This window comes from Dendrobates tinctorius, unplaced genomic scaffold, assembly GCF_039654945.1.
Source record: "Dendrobates tinctorius isolate UK_male_01 unplaced genomic scaffold, ASM3965494v1 ptg000011l, whole genome shotgun sequence".
NCBI lineage: Eukaryota > Metazoa > Chordata > Amphibia > Anura > Dendrobatidae > Dendrobates > Dendrobates tinctorius.
Genome location: NW_027361679.1, coordinates 70,701,116 through 70,726,012, shown reverse-complemented (window position 1 = coordinate 70,726,012; position 24,897 = coordinate 70,701,116). Strand labels below are relative to the sequence as shown.

The following is a 24,897-nucleotide window of genomic DNA, read 5'->3' as shown; positions in this document are numbered from 1 at the left end:
GACTCAGACGTCAAGGTTAGATTTCAGAAAGGCAGATTTTAAGGGATTCAGAAAGAGAATTGGAGGGATCCAATGGCTGGATATCCTTAAAGACAAAAATGTCCAGGAAGGATGGGAAATCTTGAAAAATGAAATTCTCAAAGCACAGTTGTTAATTCCGAAAAGAGGGAAGAATAGGAAGCAGTTAAGGAAACCAGGATGGATGAACACAGAACTTAAGCACATGCTAAAAAGGAAGAAAAAAAATGTTTATAAAATGGAAAGAGGGAGGCATATCTAAAGAAGAATATAATGCTGTCTGCAGAACCTGCAGGGCACAAATCAGATTAGCTAAAGCTGAAAATGAATTGAGGCTTGCAAGAGATGTCAAAAGCAATAATAAAGGATTTTGGGGATATGTCAAAAGTAAAAGAAAAGTCAAAGATGCTATAGGATTTTTACAGGATGAAAATGATGAAATGGTAAGACAGGATGTTGAGAAGGCTGAACTTTTAAATTCCTATTTTGCATCTGTTTTCTCTCAGAAAGGAAATGTAACATCAACTGTTATTCACTGTCCTATTAAGGGAATAGAAGAATCCAGGATATCTATAAACAGAAAGATAGTGAGGAAACACTTAGCTAGCCTAAATGAATTCAAGTCTCCAGGTCCAGATGAATTACACCCCAGAGTACTGAAGGAGATAGCAGAAGAAATTTTTGAACCCCTCTCTATAATCTTTGAAAATTCTTGGAGAACAGGAGAAGTGCCAGAAGACTGGAGAAGAGCAAATGTTGTTCCTATCTTCAAAAAGGGGAAGAAGGTGGACCCAGGTAACTATAGGCCGGTGAGTCTGACTTCTATACCAGGAAAGATCTTTGAACAAATTATTAAACATGTATGTCAATACCTGGATAAGAATGAAGTGATTAAACAGTCAGCATGGGTTTGTAACTAATAAGTCATGTCAGACTAACTTAATTTCCTTCTATGACGGTATCACTGATTGGGTGGATCAAGGAAATGCTGTAGATATAGTATATCTTGACTTCAGCAAAGCATTTGACAAAGTCTCTCATACAATCCTTATTGAAAAAATGACTAAGTATGGAATGGACAAGGCAACTGTTAGGTGGATTCATAACTGGCTTAGTGATCGGACCCAAAGAGTGGTCGTAAATGGCTGCACATCCAGTTGGAAGAATGTCTCAAGTGGGGTACCACAGGGCTCTGTCCTGGGCCCTGTATTGTTCAACATCTTTATCAACGATTTAGATGAAGGAATTGAGGGTAAACTGATTAAATTTGCTGATGACACAAAGCTAGGAGGGATAGCTAATACTAGAGAAGAGAGAGAGAGGATTCAAAAAGATTTAAATAAACTGGAGAAGTGGGCAGCAACTAACAGAATGGTTTTTAACAGGGAGAAATGCAAAGTACTACATCTGGGCAATAAAAATGGAAAAAGCATATATAGAATGGGAGGAATAGGGCTAAGTGACAGCACATGTGAAAAAGACTTGGGTATACTAATAGATCACAGACTGAATATGAGTCAACAGTGTGATGCAGCAGCAAAAAAGGCAAATGCAATTCTAGGATGTATTAACAGAAGCATACAGTCTAGATCACGTGAAGTCATTATTTCCCTCTACTCCTCTTTGGTCAGACCTCATCTGGAATATTGTGTCCAGTTTTGGGCACCACATTTTAAAAAAGACATCAACAAACTGGAGCAAGTTCAGAAAAGAGCGACCAGAATGGTGACCGGTCTGCAAACCCTGTCTTATGAGGAAAGGTTGCAGGATTTGGGAATGTTTAGTTTGCAAAAGAGAAGACTGAGAGGAGACTTAATAGCTGTCTACAAATATCTAAAGGGCTGTCACATTGTAGAAGGATCAACTTTATTCTCATTTGCACAAGGAAAGACTAGAAGCAATGGGATGAAACTGAATGGGAGGAGACACAGATTAGATATTAGAAAAAACTTTTTGACAGTTAGAGTGATCAATGAGTGGAACAGGCTGCCACGAGAAGTGGTGAGTTCTCCTTCAATGGAAGTCTTCAAACAGAGGCTGGACAGACATCTGACTGGGATGATTTAGCGAATCCTGCTTTGAGCAGGGGGTTGGACCAGATGGCCCAGGAGGTCCCTTCCAACTCTACGATTCTATGATTATGATATGACTGCTATGGTGGGAGGAACCACACTCTATAACTAGAGGGAAGAGGGTTTCCTCCCATCGCAGAGGGGATTGGCTACTGCGAGGCCGATGGGCTATGGGTTCTCGACTGCAAGAGTCATGGATACAGCTTCTTTACCTTAGGAGCCCTGACTCCCGTAAGAGCAGCGAGTATGGGATCCTCTGCCACCTGACGCAGAGCTGCGGAATCGCCATGAGGTACAAAAAGTAGTGATGCCACCCCTGGTAAACATAATACAACGGATTTATGGGACAAGAATCTGTCTACCGGATGTCTATCAAGGAAACTAGTCCGACTGCTCTATGTGGAGTCGGGAAGAATTGTTTTCGCCCACCTTATGGGATTTTCTGCACCCAGAATATGTCCACTTAAAGGATGAACCCCAAAGACGTATGTCTCCCTTTAAAAGCTAACTATGAGAGGGACCTGCCTTTAGCCCTCAAGACAGTAACTCACTTGAGAGTTTTGTTCCAAATAGAAGAAATGCTAAGTTACTAGGCTAATTCAAGCATAACTGTTTGTCTGGCTAAGTCCAGTTGCCAAGAAAGAAGCAACAGAATCTGGGTCTGGGCCTGAAACACAAAGACCAGAGTTGGGGCCTGAGACAAAATGTGAAGTGGTAGGCCGACCATACAAGGTGCGGCCCACAAAAATGCCCAAGTCAGAAGGTCTAAGCCAGAGGCACAAAGCCACAGCACCCGAGGTACTATGAAGCACAGAGGTATTAGGACCCATAAATGACCCCCTGAGGCGCAGGGGTACCAAAGCCTTATGAAGCCATATGATGCACAGAAGCGCCATGACGCAATATGATGGGCCAAGACACTATCGGGCGCTATGAAGCAATATGATGCATAGAGCCACTAAGGCTTATGATGCAATATGATGCACCAAGGGACTATGAAGCTATATGATGCAGTATGACGCACAGACACTATAGAGCGCTATGATGCAGCACAAAGGCACTATGAAGCCACATAGTGGAATACGCTGCATAGAGGCTCCATGATGCCGCATGGTGAACAGAGGCACTATGCAGCCCCATGATGCAGTCTGATGCACAAGGGAACTATGAAGCCCCATGATGTACAAAGGCACTATGACGCCATATGATGACGTATGATGTACCCAAGTACTATGACGCCATATGATGCAGAGGTACTATGAAGCGCAATGACGCGATATGAGGCGCAATGACGCGATATGAGGCGCCATATGAAGCAGTATGGCGCACAGCGGCAACGTATGGCGCACAGCAATATGATGATCAGCAGCGATATGATGCACAGAGACAAAACAATGCCCCTATGATGTAATATGATGCACAGACTATGGCCCTGCTTGAAGGTGCCAAACAAGAGGCCAGGCCCCCAGCTACCTCCAAGAGAGCAATCAGAGACCCGGATAAACCTCCGCTCTGAATAGTATATCTCAATTGTCAGACCAGCTCCACCTGAAGGAGCTAATTAATGAGCCTCAGGTGGAGAGCAGTCTCCCTGGAGACCATGTGCTGCATTCCACCATGTGTCCAGCCATAAGGCTCTGTGCAGACCTGGTCTGCAACTAACTGAGGTCCCATTATGAGATGTAGCTTGGACAAATGGCCTTACTATAGCCTAGAGGTCCAAGGCCTAGCTGCTTATATGTGAAGCACATCTCAGCACATGAGGCTCTAGGCCCAGCTTTGGCACCAAGGCATGAGGCTAGTATCAACCCAGAGGCCAGGCCCTGAACACAACATTCCAGCGTGCACTCACCTGTGCTGGCTCCACACCTGCTAGAAAGACAGGGGGAGCTGGTAATGCCGAGCCTACCATGGAAGGAAGTGGCGTTCGGTCAGGAATGTTGTATTACTGCCAGTGATTTCCTTTCCTGTGCCCCACGAGATCCAAGAAACTAGGCTGTTGCCTGTCTCGTTCTGCACTTCCGCGTTCTGCCGTGGAACGCACGCCGACCTTATGCTGACGTTGCCAGAGGCGCGACGGCCTTCTCCACCGCATGTTTTCCGGAAGTAGCGATGTTTTGCCGGCTGGCGTCCGAGCCCAGAGCCTCCCACCGGGAGGAGCGGCTCAACCCAGGAGCACGTCCGCTCGACTGGTCTTTGGGGCAGAGGGACTCCCCATCGGCCCTGGGCCCCTTGACAGGGGGAAGGATTGGATGCGCCGCACGATCCCCCTGAGCCCATCATGCAGGCTAGCTGAGGAACTTCTACAAGAGGTGTCAGCCACGGTCCACTTGACAGGGTGGAAGAGAGGGCTGAGACCCCTAATTCCGTCTGGTACAGCGAATGACGGCTGAGGGACCTCTCCCAGAGAGGAATCAGCCACGGTCCACTTGACAGGGTGGAAGAGAGGGCTGAGACCCCCAATTCCGTCTGGTACAGCGAATGACGGCTGAGGGACCTCTCCCAGAGAGGAATCAGCCACGGACCGCCATAAACATCCACAGGCTATCTTCGCTCTAAAAGCAACCTCTCGTACAACAGTCCCCTGCCGGGACAGGAAAAACACTGGAGGGTGGAGGTGCTTTTTAACCTCTCTCTGATCCTGTCCCACTATAGGGCAAGGAAGGACGTAAGGGAAAAAAGCATTCCCATCCTTAGGAAAGAATGCTAGCTAATGTATCTGACTAGTGATGCTAGGACTAACTGAGTAACATGTCAGTGCAATAAATTGAATGAAAAATAAAGTTAACGTTGTGGATCTCGCCCTTGTTGGGGCAGGAGCAACTGCAGAGGGCACGACAGGGCAGAGTGAGGGAGGCTTCTACCCGTAAGGACGTGACCCAGAGAACAGTCTGCACTTCAGTTGGGTGTGAGCCACAATGTTTTTTCCTTTTTCATTCACTTTATTTCACTCTGACACGTTACTCATTTAGTACAAACATCACTAGTCAGATACATTAGCTAGCATTCTTACTAAAGGATGCCAATTGTCTCTTCAGAGAGGAAGAGGATTAGAACTCTACTGTAGTGCAACCTATTGGAAGTAGCAATCCTAAAAGTCAATGTCGACCCTTTAACGAGCCTTATCACATAACTTAGGATAATAGCTAAACCAGAATCTCAACTTGTAGTCACTGTGTTTAAGTCTCCTCATCTTGGCATGCTTAGCATGTCAATCTCCACAAGGAGAAACGATACTTCTTGATTACTAAAGGATGGGAATGCTTTTTTTGTGGTTTGTAGTATCTTTGATAATAGGCGTTAGGTTTGTATTTGGACTCTTGCTGCTCTACTGAATTTGTGAGCTATGATTTAATTTAAAGTTAATTTTCATAGTATTCTCTAGGCTTGATGTATTGGCCATATACAGTAAACACAGTAATATCCTATCTACTCTTACCAGACTTGGTAATTTTTTGGCTGGTCCTCAATTATCGCGGTTATATAGTTCATTTCTTCTTGTAGGTCTTTCTTCAGAGACTGCAAGAGAACTCTTCTGTAGTGCCTAAGAAACAAATAGATTCAACTGTTACTACACAATAAGGTCAAAAAGTAACATGCTCCTCATTTGCTCAGAAAAAGTAGTACAAAAAAAAAAAAAACAAACCATAGTGCCACAAAATTATTTCCATTTATTTTGCCATAAATTCCCTTAAGACTGCTTAAATACTTTTGCTTGTGAGAAAACCCCTTTAATGTGACCGTCTTTCTCTGCCTGTAGACACGTTGACCATCCGAATGATTCAATGCGCAGTGTGGCGGTGATCAGCTGGTGAGGGCGAGTGTGTGTTTGTATGGCGTATAGAGTGTGTGTGTTTGAGAGGGAGAGAGGACGGTGTATAGAGTGTGTGTGTGTGTGGCGGTGTACGGCTGGCGGTACCAGCAGCAGTTTCCATATTGAGACACCCATCACTTGGGTGTCCCAATATGGCAGTCGGTGAACTTCCTCCGCTTGGAATTCTGGGATACGGTACCATCTGGACAGAACAGGAAATGAAAACATTACAAGGCAATTATATAAATAGATGACAAGTAGAAGTTAGAGAAGAGCGACTTCACGATTAGTTAGCTCAATATAGAAAGCCACTTTCTCAACTGAAAACAAAAATTAATACCTCTTCAGAAAGTATTACTGAAATATTAGTCACCGCAATTAATAAATATGCCCATCACCCTTAGGTTATGTGCCCACAATCAGTAAACTCTGCGGGTTGGACGCTGCGTACCTGTGCAAATGTTACATAATAATGGATGGAATCCATGCAAAGAGAAGAGGTCGCACTCATCGAGATGAAAGTTTCACTGATTTATTGACATATCATGAACATGTCAAGTCGGGGGAGTGACATAAGGAGTGCAAGAAAGGCTGACAACGGCCGTTTCGTGCTACTCGAGCGCTTCAACGGGTCAAAACTTGACATGTTCATGATATGTCAATAAATCAGTGAAACTTCCATCTCGATGAGTGCGACCTCTTCTCTTTGCATGGATTCCCAGGATTGACTGTTTCCAGGTCTGGCACCCGAGATTCCCAGCTGCTGGGCTTCTGTATGCCGCACATCATTTGAAGTCACACGGTAACAGCGGTGCCGTCCGCTTTTTATCTTGAGTTTTGTGATAATAATGGATGGTAGTTCAAGAATTCCCATGCCCACTATGCGTCCACAGATGCCTGAGGAGACGGACATGCGGCGCGTCTATCCAGATCGCAGCATGTCTATCATGTTGTGGAGACTCACGTCTCCACAAGAGAAGTCTCACCTATACAATGTATTGGACACGGTGAATCCACACGATTCAGTGAACACATGCGGATTCACCTGCTTTCAATAGCCGGCAGCACTTTGGATGCAGCGAACATGTGCTGTGTCCAAAGTGCTGCCAATTCCGGATCGTGGGCATATACCCTAAAGGTAGTTTCAAACGACCATATTTGTCCCAGTGCTTTCCTTAAAAAAAACAAAAAAAAACACGCACTTGCACCTTTGGTATTCAAAGAGAAGACAGAAACTGGGCACGGCAGTAGATATATAACCAAGGGTACAGATCAACGTATATAATTGTTTGCAAGACAAGGGGTATAGATCTGCTGAGTGGATGAACGGTAGACCATTCGGAGAAGAAGTGAAAACCAAGCAAGAAAAGCCGAACACGTGATCAAAGCAATAAGGGACAAGAAAAAATGAAGTTAAAATACCGGAAAATAGGGAAAAAAATAATGTGTCAAATGGGGGTCCGTCTTACAGTCCGAATTCAGCTTACCTGGGAAGGGATCCGGCACAGGTGGCGGAGTAGTCACAGGGGTCATTCAGTGGTCCAGGCTCGTGCGGTTGCGGCTCTGTGCTGGGGCAGCTGTGTGGGGCTGGGGCAGCTGTCCTGAGGCAGGTGGGCCTCTGCGGGGCGGTGGTGGCGGCGGGCCGTGCTCCGATGCAGGGGCGGCGGCTCAGCCGGCATTTCCTCCAAGCCGAGATTTCGGGACAAGATCTGAACCCGCGCATGCGCCGTCCCCGGACCGGCGGCCATCTTCCCGGCGTCCATGCAGCGGCCAGCAGGGGATGCGCGGGGGGCCTCCGGGCTTGGAGGAAATGCTGGCTGAGCCGCCGCCCCTGCACCGGAGCACAGCCCACCGCCACGCAGAGCCCCGGCGGTGAGTATATTGCGACCATAAGACGCACCCCCCCACTTTCCCCCAAAATTTTTTGGGAAAAAAGTGCATCTTATGGTCCGAAAAATACGGTACCTTTATTTAACAAAGTGGTAAAGGGTAGCACCGCATACAAGAGGTGTCCGCACCATAAAAGTAAAGAAGAATATACCGCATTTTTCGAATTATAAGACGCACTTTTTTCCCCCCCAAATTTGTGGGGAAAATGTGGGTGCGTCTTAGGCCTCTTTCACACTTCCGTTTTTGACAGTCAAGATCAGCCGATTTTGAAAAAGTACGGATCCGCCATTTTTCTTTGCGGATCCGTTTTTTCCCCATTGACCTTCATTATTGGCGGATTGCCGTCCGTTGCATCCGTTTTTGTGCGGATACGCCAAAATGTTGCTGTCCGTCAACATCCTCAAGGATTTCCAAACGGAGCTTGCAACGTTTTTTTGGCCGGCGGATCCTCCAGACACTGATTTAACCCAAAATTCTGTCTGGGTGCCTGTGTCTCTCTCTCTCTCCTTTTCCAGGCTGCGATTCCTTTAACATTCTTCATTTGCCGGATCCGTCAAAAAAACGTACGGGTGGCATCCGTTATCAGTACTAAAACGGATCCGCTATCCGTCCTTTTGGCGGATTTTAACTGACACAAAAAACTGAAGTGTGAACGAGGCCTTATAATGCATATATACCTTACTGGTACCGTTGCTGCAGGCTGGAATGAGGAGGGTGTCCGGCGGTGTTACAGAGGTGTCCAGCGATGCTGCTGCGGGTGTCTCCGATTTTGTCGGGGCTCTGCCGACATTTTGTGAAAGGCTAGAGCCCCAGCAGTTCAATGGTTTCCTCTGCGGTGGACTCCAGTATAAAAAAAAAAAAAATAAAAAAAAAGGCACCGGGGGTGGCGGATGCACAGATGGAGATCTCGGCACCAAGATCTCAGGAGATGAGATTTCAGCACTGAGTTCTCATCTCCCAAGATCTCGGTGCAGAGAACTCCACCGCACAGGAAACCACGGAACTACCGGGGCACTGGCCTTTCACAAAATGTCGGCAGAGCCCTGGCGGCACCGGAGACACCCGCAGCAGCGTCGGACACCCGCAGCACGGCACATCGGAGCACCCCCTCATCACGGCCTGCAGCGTCACCCCACTTCTGCCTCCTCCTGCAGCAGCGACCCTGGGACTCTGCTTGACCACAGACACCACCTCCCGTTAAGCAATAAGACCCATGGATTATAAGAAGCACCACCATTTTATTTAAAAAAAAAATTCCTATTTTTCTCCACAAAATTTGGGGTGCCTCTTAAAATTAGGAGCGTCTTATAATACGGTACATATACAATAAAACAAATGATAAAAAACAACCCCAGGATAACAAATATGAGAAATATGAGAAGTTTAACTATTTGTTATCCAAAAAAAAAAAGATTCCTCAGAGTTTTCTGGCTGAAACACAGATGATTTTTCACATGCTCATGTGAACTCAGCCTTAAGAAGTGAAAATTACAACAATGAATAGACTGCAGCTCATGCCAGTGCTTTTCCTACCCAGACAATCAATGGGGTCCAGAAGCCTGGAAGCCCAGCATACTGCATGCTACTCACCACACTGTGTAGTTTGCAGCATTCAGTTCGATGGCGTCACCTGTCAGCTGAAAAGCTCTCTCACTCCTCTCATCTCGCTGAAGAACAGCCCGGAAGTAGTCATAAACATCGCGGACTGGAAAGGGAGAGGTCACAGTATTAGCCCTGCACTGCAGCCCACCATTACTACTAGGTGTCTGGCCTCAGAGAACCCTGCAGTCCTGAGACCAGAGCTTTGGGGCCCTGCTTGCAGTTATAGACTGTAGGATTGCAAGCAGGTCCTCCCTCCTCCTATTACGGGTCAGCTGTGTTACTCTAATGTCGTTATTAGTACATGTTCCCCTTAATTGTAACGTGCTGTGGAATATGTTGGCGCTATATACATAAAATTAGCATTATCAGCTGAGAATGCGCATGCGCTGGATTCACTGATAAAGGGCTTTTCCGGCGTCAGAAAACCACTGACCCCCACCTGCAGTTTGCTTTACTCACCCTCCCCGCGTCCAACGCCGAGTCCTGGGAGCCGATATTGAAGACGGCGCTGCAGCCAATAACTGAGGTTAGCGGCTCAGCTCACTGATTGGCTGCAGTGCTGAAGTCAGCGCTGCAGCCAATAACAGTCACCGGAATCAGGGGCAAAGACATAGTGCTGGACGCGGGAAGTGAGGCTGCACATTTTCACCATTTTGAGGCACATATATAACAGCGAGGGCAAACTAGTAAGAGATGAGCGGCTCCACAGGGACATTCTGGAACTGGCCCCAGCTATACATCACCATTGCCTGATGGCAGGACCCTCAGTAATGGGCTCATGCTTACTACCAGTGGAGTCCCGCACAAGTGGCACCAGAGACGCCGTCCCCATAATGGCACACTCACACTTCTCACTGTAGACGATCTGAACTACTGGGCTCGGGCCATCGTCCTGCGGAACCGGTGTAACATCTGCCCATTCTTTCCGATCTCTGCGGAGACAGCGGGCATGAATACATGTGCATTATAGTGACAGAGGGGCGCTCCACCCTGCTTAGAAGAGCGGGGCTCCGAGCCTAGGGGGCATCCAAGTAGGAGAAAGCAGTCCGTACATTCCAGGTGGCTACCTGTAGGGAATGTAGCGCTCAAACAGCCGCTCGTAATCAGGCTCACAGTCGCCGGCTCCGTCTACCTCCTGAGGATACTCCTTGTACTGCGCGCCCTCCTCCTCAGGCGCTCCTGCCCTCTGGCCGGCGACCTCGCCATCCTCCTCGGCAGGGGACTGCATCCTCACCCGCCACTGAGAGCAAAGTGGAAGAGGAAGCTGCGCTATCAGCCTGAGCCCGGAGCAGCCCATCGCACTGCGGCCGGCAGGGGGATACCAAGTGTTCTAGTCTCGTCTGCTGCTGGCGCCATTTTGTTGAAGACCTGAGAGCACTTGTAGATAATGAAGGGGATGTGGGACTGACTCAGACCTGAGCTCCATGTCATTGTGAGCTAAGGTTTCCAACACCATAAATATGTTCCAACTACTAATTATAAAATTAGCCAATGTTTTTGTCACTTTTTAGCTCGTCTCTTTGTTGCATGAAAACCATCAAAAATCAGGCTGCAAAATCCTGATTGTTTCCACTGTGCAACAGTTTTATTGTAATTATTACTGGGTAGAATGCAAAAGGAAAGTGGAGTAGTTGCAGCATCCACGTCTCATTTTTCAATGGCCTATAACTGGATGCTGTAAACGACGACTTCGCTTTCTTATCACCAACTTTGAAACATCTACTTCTCTCAGGGTGGTTTCCCATTTGCGTTTAAGGCCGCAGGGTCGGCCTGCGCAGGCCGCCGCTAAGCCCCGCCCCCTGCCGTGCCTCCAACAGTAACTCCGCCTATGGGCGCATGACGCTGCGTGCGTCCTGCGTCCCCTATCTTTAGCACTGGGGATGCAGGCCGTGCGCAGGTATGCATTTGGCAGCGCATGCGTCCTTTTGACGCTGCGCCAACCAGCTCCAAACACAATAGGTTGCAATTTGGTGCGCTCGGCGCAGCGTCAAAAGGACGCATGCGCCGCCAAATGCATACCTGCGCACGGCCTGCATCCCCAGTGCTAAAGATAGGGGACGCAGGACACATGCAGCGTCATGCGCCCGTAGGCGGAGCTACTGTCGGAGGCACGGCAGGGGGCAGGGCTTAGCGGCGGCCGTGCGCAGGCCGACGCTGCGGCCTTAAACGCAAATGTGAAACCACACTAAGCTGGTCTCCCAGCCTTTTCTGCCCCCTTTCCTAAGGCCACATTCACACACTCAGTATTTGGTCAGTATTTTACCTCAGTATGTGTAAGCCAAAACCAGGAGGGGAACAATCAGAGGAAATGGAAAAGTATAATAGAAACACGTCACCACTTCTCTATTTATCACCCACTCCTGGTTTTGGCTGACACATAGTGAGGTAAAATACTGACCAAATACTGATAGTATGAATGTGGCCTTATAGGAATTCCTATCAATCCACAACTTCCAGCTATGGTTGCCACCCTTCACGCCCAAAAATACCAGTCTCAGTTGGGTTAAATTACTGGTGCAATTCTGTGGATTTTCATACAAAACTATGGCACACAAATGCCGAAAAAAAAACAAGTATTTGTAAATAAATTCTAAGGTGGATACAAAGGTGGCTTTGGTTTGGAGTATTTATTCAAATAAAGTATTTTTTGGTGTGTGTGTATGTTTTTTTATTTCTGGATTAGTAGTGGTGGTGACAACGAACCAGGGCAATCGGGAAAAGCCAAGGCGAAATGCCAGAATTGGCATATCTAATTTGATGCACCATTTCTGGGGCAGCTGTGTCCTGGTATTTTTAGGCTGAGAAGGGCCCAATAACCAAGGATCTTCGCAAACTGATAATAATATCAGCTCAAAGCTGTCTGCTTTACCTTTGCTGGTTATCAAAAATTGAGGGCACCCCATACCATTGTTTTTAAATTATTTATTTATTATATTTATTTATTATGTTAAACAAGGCTAAACACACTTTAGTGTCACAGGAAAGGCACTAAAGGGAGCAAGTTTATTATACTTAGGGGGCTTGTGAAATTATATAGCTACAGGATATTTAAATAATATCTATCTAATTATCCAGGGGCGGACACTGACAGCTTGGGGCCCCTGTGAAACAAATGTGTCTGGGCCCCCTCTTTTATGGTGACAAAGCAACATATATATATATATATATATATATATATATATATATATATATACTGCTAAAAAAAAATAAAGGGAACACTTCCATTTGCAACAGGCTGTTTGTGTTCCCTTTATTTCTTTGAGCAGTATATGTTTATATATATATATATGCATACGTACAGCCACACACACACGTACATGTATAATCTGTCTACTGGCTAACACGGTACAAAGCTACACATCTTTCCTTTATATATTACATAGCACTCATTATTATGTGTATTGTTGTCCCTTATACAGTGCCCTCTCTTGTTATATATGGCACCGTTGCTTACAAATGGGATTATATAGAGCCCTGTCTTTATTACATACAATCCTCTCTTGTTAGATACAAGTGCTTCTAACAAAATTAGAATATCATCAAAAAGTTAATTTATTTCAGTTCTTCAATACAAAAAGTGAAACTCATATATTATATAGAGTCATTACAAACAGAGTGATCTATTTCACGTGTTTATTTCTGTTAATGTTGATGATTATGGCTTACAGCCAATGAGAACCCAAAAGTCATTATCTCAGTATATTAGAATACTTCATAACACAAGCTTGAAAAATCATTTCAAAATCTGAAATATTGGCCTACTGAAATGTATGTTCAGTATGTGCACTCAATACTTGGTCTGGGTTCCTTTTGAATCAATTACTGCATCAATGGGGCATAGCATGGAGGCGATCAGCCTGTGGCACTGCTGAGGTGTTATGGAAGCTCAGGTTGCTTTGATAGCAGCCTTCAGCTCATCTGCATTGTGGGGTCTGGTGTCATGATCCAGGTTGGATCTGACAGTTTATATGCACAATTTAACTTTTTTTTCCCTTGGCTGTGTGCCAAAGGTGGTTTTTTGCCCCCGCTGGCCATTAGGGTCATTGCACTGTGGTGATTTCAGTTGTAGTTTTCCCTCCAGTGGCCATTAGGGTCATTGCACTTGGTTACGTTAGTTTGTGCACGTGATTAAGTAACAGGTGTGAATGCTCTATAAAATAGTGTCTGGTGTATCAATTACTGGTGGTGATAGGTCTTCATTTGCAAGCAAACCTGGGTGAAGGATGGAGCTGAAGGAGAGTCCTGGGCAGCCCAGCCAGAGTCCTGGAGTAGCAGCTATGGTGTGTGCAAGGAGGGCTGGCACAGCGTGGTGGAGTCGCGGTTATGGTGTCTGCAAGGAGGGCTGGCATTGCTTGGTGGAGTGGCAGCTATGGTGTAGAGCTGCACTCAGGATGCTGGACTCAGTTGTGGAAAGCTGGACTCAAGCATGCTGGACTTTTTGGCAGAAGCTGGACTCATTTGCTGGACAGCTGCACATAGGTGGTGGACTCTGTTTGCTCCAAGGCTGCACTATGGTGATGGATCCGGTTGGAGGAAAAGATGCACGCAGGTGGTGGGCTCTGTTGCTGTAGCGTAAGCAACAGAGCAAAGCTAAGTGGTGTTCCCCTGTTTTGCCATTTTTCATTATGTGTGTTTAGTGCAGTGGTGGGATTAGTTTCGGCACCGACCAATTTCCTAGTGAGGGATTAGGTGCATGGCAAGCTAGGGATATCAGGTATCCAGATCGGCGCCCGGTGCGGAACTGGTCTAGGGAACGTTAGGAGCATAGAGACACTGACTCAGGGGAGTGCAGGAGGTCTCCACTTCCCCGTTCCCTATCGCAGGGCCACCATTGTTATTGTTACCCAGATTTCCCTTATTGTTTAAATTCGCCTTACTGGAGGCGGGGTTTCCAGATTTACGTGTTAGGTGTATTACCTAAATTCGCCTGTTGGAGGCGGCGTATCCAGCTGCACGTCTTATTATTTAAATTCGCCCCACTGGAGGGTCACGCGTGTCATCTAAATCCGCCCTGCTGGGGGCGCTGTGTCCAGCCGTGCGTTACCGTGACACTGGTGTCTCTCATCTTCCTCTTTACAATACCCCATAGATTCTCTTAGGGGGTAAGGGTCAGGCGAGTTTGCTGGTCAATCAAGCACAATGATACTGTTGTTTTTAAACCAGGTATTGGTACTTTTGGCAGTGTGGACAAGAGCCAAGTCCTGCTGGAGAATTAAATTTCCATCTCCAAAAAGCTTGTTGGCAGAGGGAAGCATGAAGTGCTCTAAAATGTCCTGGTAGACGGCTGCACTGACTTTGGTCTTGATAAAACACAGTGGACCTATACCAGCAGATGACATGGCTCCCTAAACCATCATTGATTGTGGAAACTTCACACTAGACCTCAAGCAGCTTCGATTGTGTGCCTCTCCACCTCCATCATTGCCCTCCATATACACACACACATGTAAGGGACTGTAAAAAGAAATTGTTATATATATCTGTATATGTGTGTATTTATGTAGTCCAATGTATTTCCTTGTTGTAGGGAAAGTGTAGTATCCTATTTAGCCCACTAGATGGGGATATTGTTATGCTCAGCAAGTATATAGTTAATGTAGGAGGGGCTAACTGTGGTTAAGCCAGGGAGCATCCCACATTTTTGTCATTTTAGCCAGGAGAGCCCTGACAGGGAAGTCAGCCCAGGAATGTTTGAAGACAGGAGCCCAACCGTTCAGGGCCTCAGGGCCACAGATGGCAGCAACGCAGATTACAGCAGTGTAGATTATAACAGCACAGATTGCAACAGGACAGATTGCAGCAAGACAGCTAGCAGCAGTACAGCAGCAAAGGTCGCTCATCATGTGGCAGCTTACTACATGGGCAGATGTCCTTTTGTCTGGGGAGAAACAGACAGGGGAACCCAAGAAGGTGGTGAAGCTGGATAGGGAGGATGCTGTGATATGGGATGGGATGACCCAGGTACATGCTGAAGGATGACAGGGAAAGCACAGGGAAAGTGAATGAGGCAAACTGTGTGGTACCCGATGTGCATGCTGTAATTGATTTGAACGGGCAGAGAACAGACAACAGTAAAGTTACTTGTTTAAAGTTGGAATTGGACTGTCTCTGTTTGTGAACTAGTGTCCAGAGGAAGCCCTGATGAAGTGGAGCATGAATCCACAGGTATGCTGACAGAGAACTGAGAATTGCATATGATGGAAGACCATGGCGTGTTTGAGCCGTTTAACTCAGCCACGACTACGGCCCTGGCACTCTCTCACGCTTGGTGTAGTCAGCAGGATCCCGCTACCTTGCAATGCAGAGATGCCGTGAAGAGAGAAGAAATTTATACCCTGAATGTGACTACTTTATTGGACGTGACTAAAACTTTGAATGGGACTGATGCTCTATTGGTGACCAAGATGGCGGCTTTGAAGATGGTGGAAAATGGCACCAAAGAGAAGAACGACATCTGTGAACTCACCCTTCGTGGGCATGCCATCCTGGGAAGAGTGCAAAAATGTACTTGTCAACAATTCCCGGCCCACTCATGGTTGGTGTGTCTAGAGGAAAGAAGAACTCGCCCTCCACTATCGAATGCTGCAAAATGGGTGGAGCGGCTGGAAGTGACCCCACTTTGGAACGGGTGGGGCCCAGAAAAAAACCTCATGTGCAGCTGCGCACGTCATCACGCACCAGAGGAGGTCCGCGATCCAAAAGAATGTGAGATGGAGAAAGAAAAGACCCGACTCGGGAGACAGAGGGGAGTCGGCAACGAGTTCCGGACAGACCGTTTTCCCGTACCAGCAGAGGAGAGCTGTCGGCGGCTGCCGGATCGCTATGCTCGGGAGCCAGAACCTCTTCACCCGGAACCAGTGTTTCAGTGTCAACGTTGACCGGAAACAACAATTGCCCAGGAGGAGCCTGCGCCGGAAATGAAGGCCGAGCCAGAATTTAAGCATCAGGAGCCGGAGTGCGCAGCTGTGTCCACTGAGGGATCCAGCGGTCGTGGGACGGGCGCGGATGGGATGCTACACCAGGAGGTGGTGAGTGCACCTCAGCCCATAACCCCGGACGGTTGGTCCATGCCCCGACCCCTTGCCCCAGATACCAGGCCTGTCACTCAACCTCTCATCCTGGGTAGTGAGCCCCTGCATAGTGGTCACGTGCCTCATGGCCTGCCCCCAGCTCACCGTAACCAGGAGGCCAGACCCACGTCCAGTGGCAGTGTCTTACTCACGCCCTGACTTGTGGGCGTGAGCCAGGGGGTTGTGGCCCCACTATGTCACAGACCAGACTACCCTGGAATGGGCATGACTAAGGCCTCTTTCACACTTCAGTTTTTTACAATCAGTCACAATCCGCCAGGTTTTGAAAAAAACGGATCCTCAATTTTCTTTTGAGGATCCGTTTTTTTCCCCATTGACTTGCATTATTGGCGGATTGTGACGGATTGCCGTCCGTTGCATCCGTTTTTTTTGCGGATCCACCAAAAGTTGCTGTCCGTCACCATCCTCAAAGATTTCAAAACGGAGCTTGCAACGTTTTTTTCTCTGGCGGATCCACCAGACACTTATTTAACCCGAAATTCTTTCTGGGTGCCAGACAAAAAAAAAATTCTCTCTCTCTCTCTCTCTCGGCTGCGATTCCTTTAAAATTCTTCATTTGTCGGATCCGTCAAAAAAACGGACGGGTGGCATCCGTTGTCATCAGTACTAAAACGGATCCGCCATCCGTCCTTTTGGTGGATTTTGACTGATGCAAAAAACTGAAGTGTGAAAGAGGCCTAAGACAGCTGCCTTGGTTTTCACTGGAGCCTCTGATGGTGAGGTCAGACTTGTGTAGTAAGCAGCTGCCAGGTGCCACTTCAGGGTGGTGTCTGGCTGTGGCTGCTGATCCCACTGGGGAACTGGAACACTAGGACAGGTGCGGGTGACAGGCACGACTGGCAGTAGAGGACGGCTGATACTCGGACGAGTAGGCAGGCTGGCATGGCAGAGACACAGGACAGGCAGGCACGGCTGATACACAGGGCAGGCAGGCACGGCTGAGACACAGGGCAGGGAGGCAGGGCTGAGACACAGGGCAGGCAGGCACGGCTAAGACACAGGGCAGGCAGGAGTGGTGTATGGAATAGGTAGAGTCCTGTTCACACAGCAGGTGCAGGTATTGGTACTGGCAGGAAGCAATGATGTATGAAGGAACAGGTTCAAACAGCAGGTGCACGTACTGGTACTGGCAGGAAGGAATGGTGTATGAAGGAACAGGTAGAGACCTGTTCACACAGGAAGTGAGCCGCAAGACTGCGGAGAGGAGCTGCAGTTTGCAGCAAGAGGTTCCGCAGCAGCGGAAGCGGGGCGCAGGCAGAACCACAGGAGTACGGAGCAGGCAGAGCCACAAGAGTGCGGAGCACAGGCAGAGTCACAAGAGTACTGAGCAGGCAGAGCTGCAATAGTCCAGAGCATAAGCAGAGCTGCAAGAGTAAGGAGCACAGGCAGAGTCACAAGAGTACAGAGCACAGGCAGAGTCATAAGAGTACTGAGCCGGTAGAGCCACAAGAGTGCGGAGCATAAGCAGAGCTGCAAGAGTACGGAGCACAGGCAGTCACAAGAGTGCTGAGCAGGCAGAGCCGCACGAGTGCGGAGCATAAGCAGAGCCGAAAGAATATGGAGCACAGGCAGAGTCACAAGAGTATGGAGCACAGGCAGACGGAGAGGACACAAGGATACACACAGCTGGGAAAGTAGCCACAGACGAGGAGACCAAGAGATAGAGGTAGGACTGAGTTCACACAAGGTAATGGTACGAGACAAGGTACAGGAACAAAGACACAGGGACCAGGATATTCTGCCTCCTGGAGGGCAGACGGAGAGGTGCAAGGCAAGGAAGAAACAAAGACACAGAGACTAGGATATTCTGCCTCCTAGAGGGCAGACAGACAGGTTCAAGGCAAAGCTAGGAATCAAGCCTTCAGAGAAGGCGAAAAACAGTACAGGACCTGGCGACTCAGTAGCAAGACACTAACTGAGTTAACACATTGCACAGGCAGGTTCCACTGGGTGGAGCTGCCCTAATTACCAGAGGCCTATTGGTAATTGGCTAGGGACACATTAGACAGGTGCACCCAGATTCCATAAGAATCAGAGAGTTCTGGCGCTGCCCCCCTATGCACACAGCCAGGAAGCATGCAGAGATCAGGCAGGAAGCAAAAGGCACAGAGCATGGAGCTGGCAGCAGACAGAAGTCACAGCATGACCGTCCCTCCCAAGTCTCTCCATATGGCTAGAAATTGTAGGACAAATTCTGGTGCCATTTTTACCCACTTCTTGTGTAAAAATATAAAATCTGGGGCTTTAATAAAATTTTGGTGGTATAAATATAATTATTTTTTCTTCACTGCCCAATGGCATAAATTCTGTGACACACCCGTGGTGTGAATATGATCACTGCACCCCTAGAAGAATTTGTTGAGAGAGGTGTAGTTTGTAAAATGGGGTCACTTATGGGGGATCTGTTGTGCTGGCATCTCAAGGGCTCTCCCAGTGGGTCATGGCACCCGCAAACCATAGCAGTAAAATCTGCACTATAGTATGGTGCTCTTTCCTTTCTAAGCTTTGGACTGTGCCTAAAAAATATTTAGCAATTACATGTAGGGTATTGGTACACTCAGGAAAAAATGGACTTCAGATGGTTGTAAAAAATTTTCCTATTAGCCCATTTGACAGAGTCACTGGCATAGTATGTGAAGAGAGATACATGCCACTCCGCATACTGCGGTAAGTGATGTAAAACCAGAGTGTTTTTGCCTCCAGCATGCTAAATGCTGAGAGAGTTAATAGGAACCTATGTTATGCGCTGGTTTTAATGGACCTTCATAGAGCGAGTGGGCGGAGGTCCACTGTATCTCCACATGCAGAGTCGTGACATGGCCTGTGTGACGTCAAGGTCATATGACCAGCACATGAGTGTTAAATACCTGGCCATGAGAGTCAGTGTGTGTTGTGTATTGGGAGAGCAGGAACTCCCACATAGCTCCTGAAGGAGCTAATAGAATGTGTGGGATAACTGCAGGTAAACCCTGCAGGGAATGGACTCATAAGGACTGTGTTTTTGTTTGTTTTACCGTTATGCCAGCAAGGCTATGTTTATTTTTCTGAACCCTGCCAAGGTTTATTCCATTTCCAATAAATCAGCTGGTGATTGTCTACCAGAACGGTTCCTGTGTCTACTTGAGGAAGTAGCTAAGTGTTTCAACTCCTCATACGTGGTGGAGAATGCGGGCAGCTTTCCAGGAACACGCATAGAAACTGAAGACAACTGCATGTCCTGAGTAAATCCGCCATTCAGAGTGAGGCTTCCGGAGCATGGAGGAGCTTGTGAAACATCTCGTCCAAGTATAATAACAACAACAGCTCGCCAGTCAATAACAGAATTTGGTGCAACAGGAGACAAATAAGCTGTTAGCACAGCAGTTTCAACAACAGCTGCAGCAACAGCGACAACAGCAGGAGGCGCTAACATGGCAAATGAAGCTCCTCGCCGAGGTGGTTCTTGTAAGGCCGGTGGTCTCCCCTCCGTCTCCAGGTTATGATGCTAATTATGCAAATTGTTTCTTCAGAGAGGAAGAGGACTAGAACTCTAGTGCCACCTATTGGAAGTAGCAATCCTAAAAGTCAATGTTGACCCTTTAACGAGCCTTGTTACATGACTTAGGATAAAAGCCAAGCCAGAATCTCAATTTGCAGACACTGTTTTTCGGGGTACTACCACAGGTGATGATGCATACGTCCGGAAAATGATAAGCTGAGCTATACAGAAAATGACCCCGGCGGATGCTGTCGAAGCCTGTTTGAGTGTGTTCAAGCAGGTAGAGGAGCATAAGAGGCTACGATCAGAGCAGTGGGCAGAGATGCTGGCCCCCTATTTGACTGGTGAACCCCAAAAGGCATATTACTACTTAGCCCTCCAGGATGCCAAAGAGTATGGCAAATTAAAAACTGAAATTCTGGCATGCGTGGGAGTGACAATGTTGGTAAGGGCTCAGCGAGTACACCGCTGAGAGTATGCTGGCGACAAACCCCCACACTCCCAGATCTTTGACCTGTTGCTGTGATGGAGTCAGCTTCTGCTGAGTCGACTTTTTGAGCGGACCCTCTGGGTCATGGCACCCACCCACCTAGGGCGATCTGACCTTGTGAGGGACGACCACCCCCTATACAGGGAGTGTCAGGGGCAAGACCAAGGGGGTGAGTCACCATGACTGTTGGAACCAGACAGCCGGCTCAAGGAAAACACAAGTGTGAGTGTCTGGCAACAGGGAATGTGCAGAATACAAGACAAGACAAAGCTTGATCTCAGGGTATCTTCATTAAAAGGTGGTCTCAGGGTAACATTAGGTGCAAGACATAATTGTGAGGACAAAGTGATACACAGCAAAGTGCATGCGAGGGCACGCCAGGGTCCAGGGCATGGTATGAGCTAGGTGGCATGCCTGGGTCCAGACAAGGGCTAGGTGGAATCGGACTCTGGACATCTGGCAACGATCGACAGGATCCGAACATCAGGCTGCGGACATCAGCTCCGGACATCAGGCCGCAGTCATCAGGCTCTGGACCTCTGGCAGCGATCGGCAGGCTTCGGGCATCCGGCAGGCAAGCCAGGGATCAGGCAAGGAGGCACGCCAGAGTTCAAGACATGGTACGTGTTAGGAGACACGCCAAGGTCCAGGGCAGGGTTCAAGGCAGGATGTGTGCTAGGAGACACACCAGGGTCCAGGGCAGGGTTCAAGGCAGGGTGCATTCTAGGGGGCACACCAGGGTGCAAGGCAGGGTGTGTGCTAGAGGGCATACCAGGGTCCAAGTCAGGATGCGTGCTAAGGGACATGCCAGGGTTCAGGCTAGGGCAAGGGCCTGCGCGTGCTAGGAGGCACACCAGGATTCATTCTAGGGCCTGTGCGTGCTAGAGGGCACGCCAGCGTACAGGCTAGGGCCTGTGTGTGCTAGAGGGCACGCCAGGGTACAGGCTAGGGCCTGTGCATGCTAGAGGGCACGCCAGGGTACAGGCTAGGCCTAGGCTTTAGAGAAGCACGGGGAGGTATGCCAAGGAGCAGGCTAGGGTCTGTGCGTGCCATGAGGGCTTGCAATGCACAGTGCAGAGACAGCATGAGTGCAAGGAAGCACAGAGCACGGCTGGGGCACTGGCTAGCTGGTCGGGCTGAGGCTCAGACAGGCGGGCAAGACTGAGGCGAGCACAGCTAAGTCACTGGCCGATGAGCATGGCTGAGTCACAAGCAGGCGGGCACGGCTGAGGTGTAATAACGTGCAGGAGAGGTACGTATATGTCACCACGGAGCAGGCAGACCAACAGTAAAAGGGGAGGATTATTTACAGGGGATAATACTGGTAAAACATACAGTATAAAAGCGAATATGATGTGATCAGATTATATCAATAGCAGAGAGACATATATGGGGTTCAAACAGTAGAAAAGTTATTCTCCTATAAGACAAACTTATCGGTCCTCAGGGGTCATTGGAGTGATCACTCATGTCCAACGTTGGCACTGAGGCACCAGTGGTGCTTGCTGTCCTCTGTCTCTGGGTTCCTTAATGTATTCCAGCTGGAGTATGAGGGGTTAATGCGGGAGCCAAAGGGGTATGAGGCTGACGATATCCCCCTGTGCTCCAAGTCCTTCTCTCTGATACGACAGCGATGTTCTCCCTCCGAGGTCAGGGGCTCTGCCTTACACAGTCTCTCTTTACAGATCACTGTCCCGTCACTGAACGCCCCTTGGTCACAGGGGAGCGTCTCAGCACAAAACCCGGTCTCTCTGCGGGGGAGCGTCTGGTCGAGATATGCAGTCTCTCTCAAAGTCTCATCAAGGAGGGGAGTCAGCAGCCTTCCTGGCAGTGCAGTGACAGGCTTCTCGTACTCACTGCTCACCGCCTGTGTCCACGGTCTCTCTGACTCCAGCGGCTGTACCCGTTTACTCTCCCCTCCTGCGTCAGCGTCCTCTCTCCTCTGGTCTCTGCGCTGCTCTGAAGAAAGCGCATGCAGTTTTCCCGCTCCCAGTCCTGCCCTCTTCCTGTTTCTGGTTACAGTCCAGCCCACTAAAGCGTTCCCCGGGGAACCTACCGCCCTGCTCAATGGTTCCGGGCACGGAGCTGAGAAGGCAACTCCCCCTCAGCTCCTTTGGTGCGTCACCCTCTTACAGAGGCACAAACAGGCGGGCAAGGGAAGGCCAGGCGCTTGCAAAGGGAACGCGAAGAAACAAGGCAAGGCTAGGCAAAGTACAGAACAAGGAGCGGAACGTAGGCAGAAGCACAGAGCCGGGTATGAGAAAGAGAAGCGGAGTGTATGCTAGAGCCCAGAGCCGGGTCTGAAATATGTATGCACAGCACATACAATGAGTGAAATAAGTATTAAACACTTCACCAATTTTCAAAATAAGTATAGTTCTAAAGATGCTATTGACATGAAATTCTCAGCTGATGTCGGTAAAAACCCATCCAATCCACACAGGCAAAGAAATCCAACCACAAATGTCCATATATTAAGTTATATATAATAATGAGAAAAAACAAAGGGAAAAAGTATTGAATATTGTAAATCGCTCAGGGCGTTGTTGGGCGGCATGGCCGTGACATCGATGGAAACAGTCCATATAAAGGAAACATGGGGCTTTTATTTTCGCCCAAAATGCAGCAAACAACTAAGCAACCGAAAAACAACAAGACTTGCCTGGCTAAGCGCTAACTAATACACCATACGTCCGACTCACGCTAACAGGGATGTATGCAGTGCTTGGCTCTTCAGCAACTAAGCATTTAGCACTTTTAAATGCTGTCCATATCCTTCTCAGAAAAACACCATATCAATCCGGTAAGGTTTCTCCTTGTGGAGAGTGACATACCAGCTCTGGCTTGTCAAGGTAAGGAGGCAAGTGCAATGCTCCTCTGGGAAAATAATATGCAAATTGCCTCTTCACAGAGGAAGAGGACTTGAACTCTATAGCGCCACCTGTTGGTAGTAGCGATCCTACTACCAACAGGTGGCGCTATAGAGTTCAAGTCCTCTTCCTTTCTGAAGAGGCAATTTGCATATCAATCCAGACGCTGTGCCTCTTTGAAGCTTTTGCTTCAGCCTTTTCTGTGTCTGTAAGGAGACAACCTCTCTCAGCTGAGCTGGCTAAGCCTACAGTACTGCCCGTACCAGAGAGGAAGTAGGATTGATGAGTCCCACTACCAAATCCTACTCATTCCAATTAAAACCTGTCTGGAACTACCACCTAAGCTGTTGCACCAACCAGTAATACCTGGCTTTTAATATCTTGTCCAAATTAACTTTCTGGGAGAGATACAGTATACACTCGTTCCAGTATCCTCCCTGTCAGACGCCTACAAATTTAATGAACACTTCATACAAAATCCTTTACTGGTGATGACAGCTTTAAGATGCCTCCTGCATAGAGAAACTAGTCGCATGCATTGCTCAGATGTCATTTTGTCCCATTCTTCTACACAAATACTCATCAAATCCTGAAAGTTCCTTGGACTCCTTCTATGAGCTCTAGTTCCTTCCATAAATTTTGTATTGAATTCAGGCCAGGAGATTGGCTGGGCCATTCTTGCAGCTTTAATTTCTTTCCCTGAAACTAATTGAGAATTGAAGCTTGAAGGAGATAATTTGCATATTCCTGGTGCGTTCTGGGAACAGTGAAGAGTCGCCACGAGTCTGAGAATATTTGGGTGTAGCTGGATCGAGCTCTTTGGAGGAAATTAGCAAACCAGGAATTGAAGTTTGAGGGAGATAATTTTCATATTCTTGGTGCATTCTGGGAAGAATGAAGAGTCATCTTGTGTCTGAGGATCTTTACAGCAATTTCATAGAAATTTGTTTTGTTCAACATGGAGAAGGAGTTTACCCATATGGTGTGCTGCAATGTGCTATATGTTTACAGACTTCCCAGAGGAAAAGACAAACTTTACTGTACGTGCCAAAAATGTAAGCTTGTGACTATGTTAGAGGAAAAGATGCAAAATCTTCAGAATAGAATAGCTACACTGAAGTTCATCAAAGAAGATGAGGATTTCCTTGACAGAGCAGAAGATTCTGTTTATAATGTTGCAAGAGAATAACTTTTCAGTGTTCCTGTAGAAGCTAATGACAGAGTAGAAATAGCTATACATAATGTTTGAAGAGAAGCACATTTCAATGTATCTGCAGAAGAGAAATGGAGGCATGTGTCCCAAGAAGCAGGAGGATGAGGAGGCAGTCGGCACCCATACCACTGAAGAACCACTACTAGGCTCTCATGCAGGACAAGTATGAAGATGCACATCCAAAAAGTGTTCAGTTCTGAGAACCACATTTTAAAAAAGACATTGAAAAACTTGATCAAGTTCAGAGTAGAGCTACCAGAATGGTGATCGGACTGCAGAGTATGTCCTATGAGGAACGGTTAAAGGATCTGAGAATGTTTAGCTTGTAAAAAAGAAGGCTAAGAGGAGGCTAAATAGTT

At 47.7% G+C, this 24,897-nt stretch overlaps 1 protein-coding gene across 1 annotated transcript in view; it reads right to left on the bottom strand.

Annotated features, from left to right (window-relative positions):
- Positions 1-10,749, bottom strand: part of FNTA (farnesyltransferase, CAAX box, subunit alpha) — a 43,369-nt gene extending 32,620 nt beyond the window's left edge. The window contains exons 1-4 of the mRNA XM_073543174.1: positions 10,464-10,749; positions 10,243-10,328; positions 9,385-9,499; positions 5,530-5,634 (exon numbers count right to left, since the gene is read on the bottom strand). Of these exons, the coding sequence (XP_073399275.1) occupies positions 5,530-5,634; positions 9,385-9,499; positions 10,243-10,328; positions 10,464-10,693 (536 nt within the window). The 5' untranslated portion in view covers positions 10,694-10,749. The remainder of the gene's footprint in view (positions 1-5,529; positions 5,635-9,384; positions 9,500-10,242; positions 10,329-10,463) is intronic.
- Between the last annotated feature and the right edge of the window lie 14,148 nt (positions 10,750-24,897).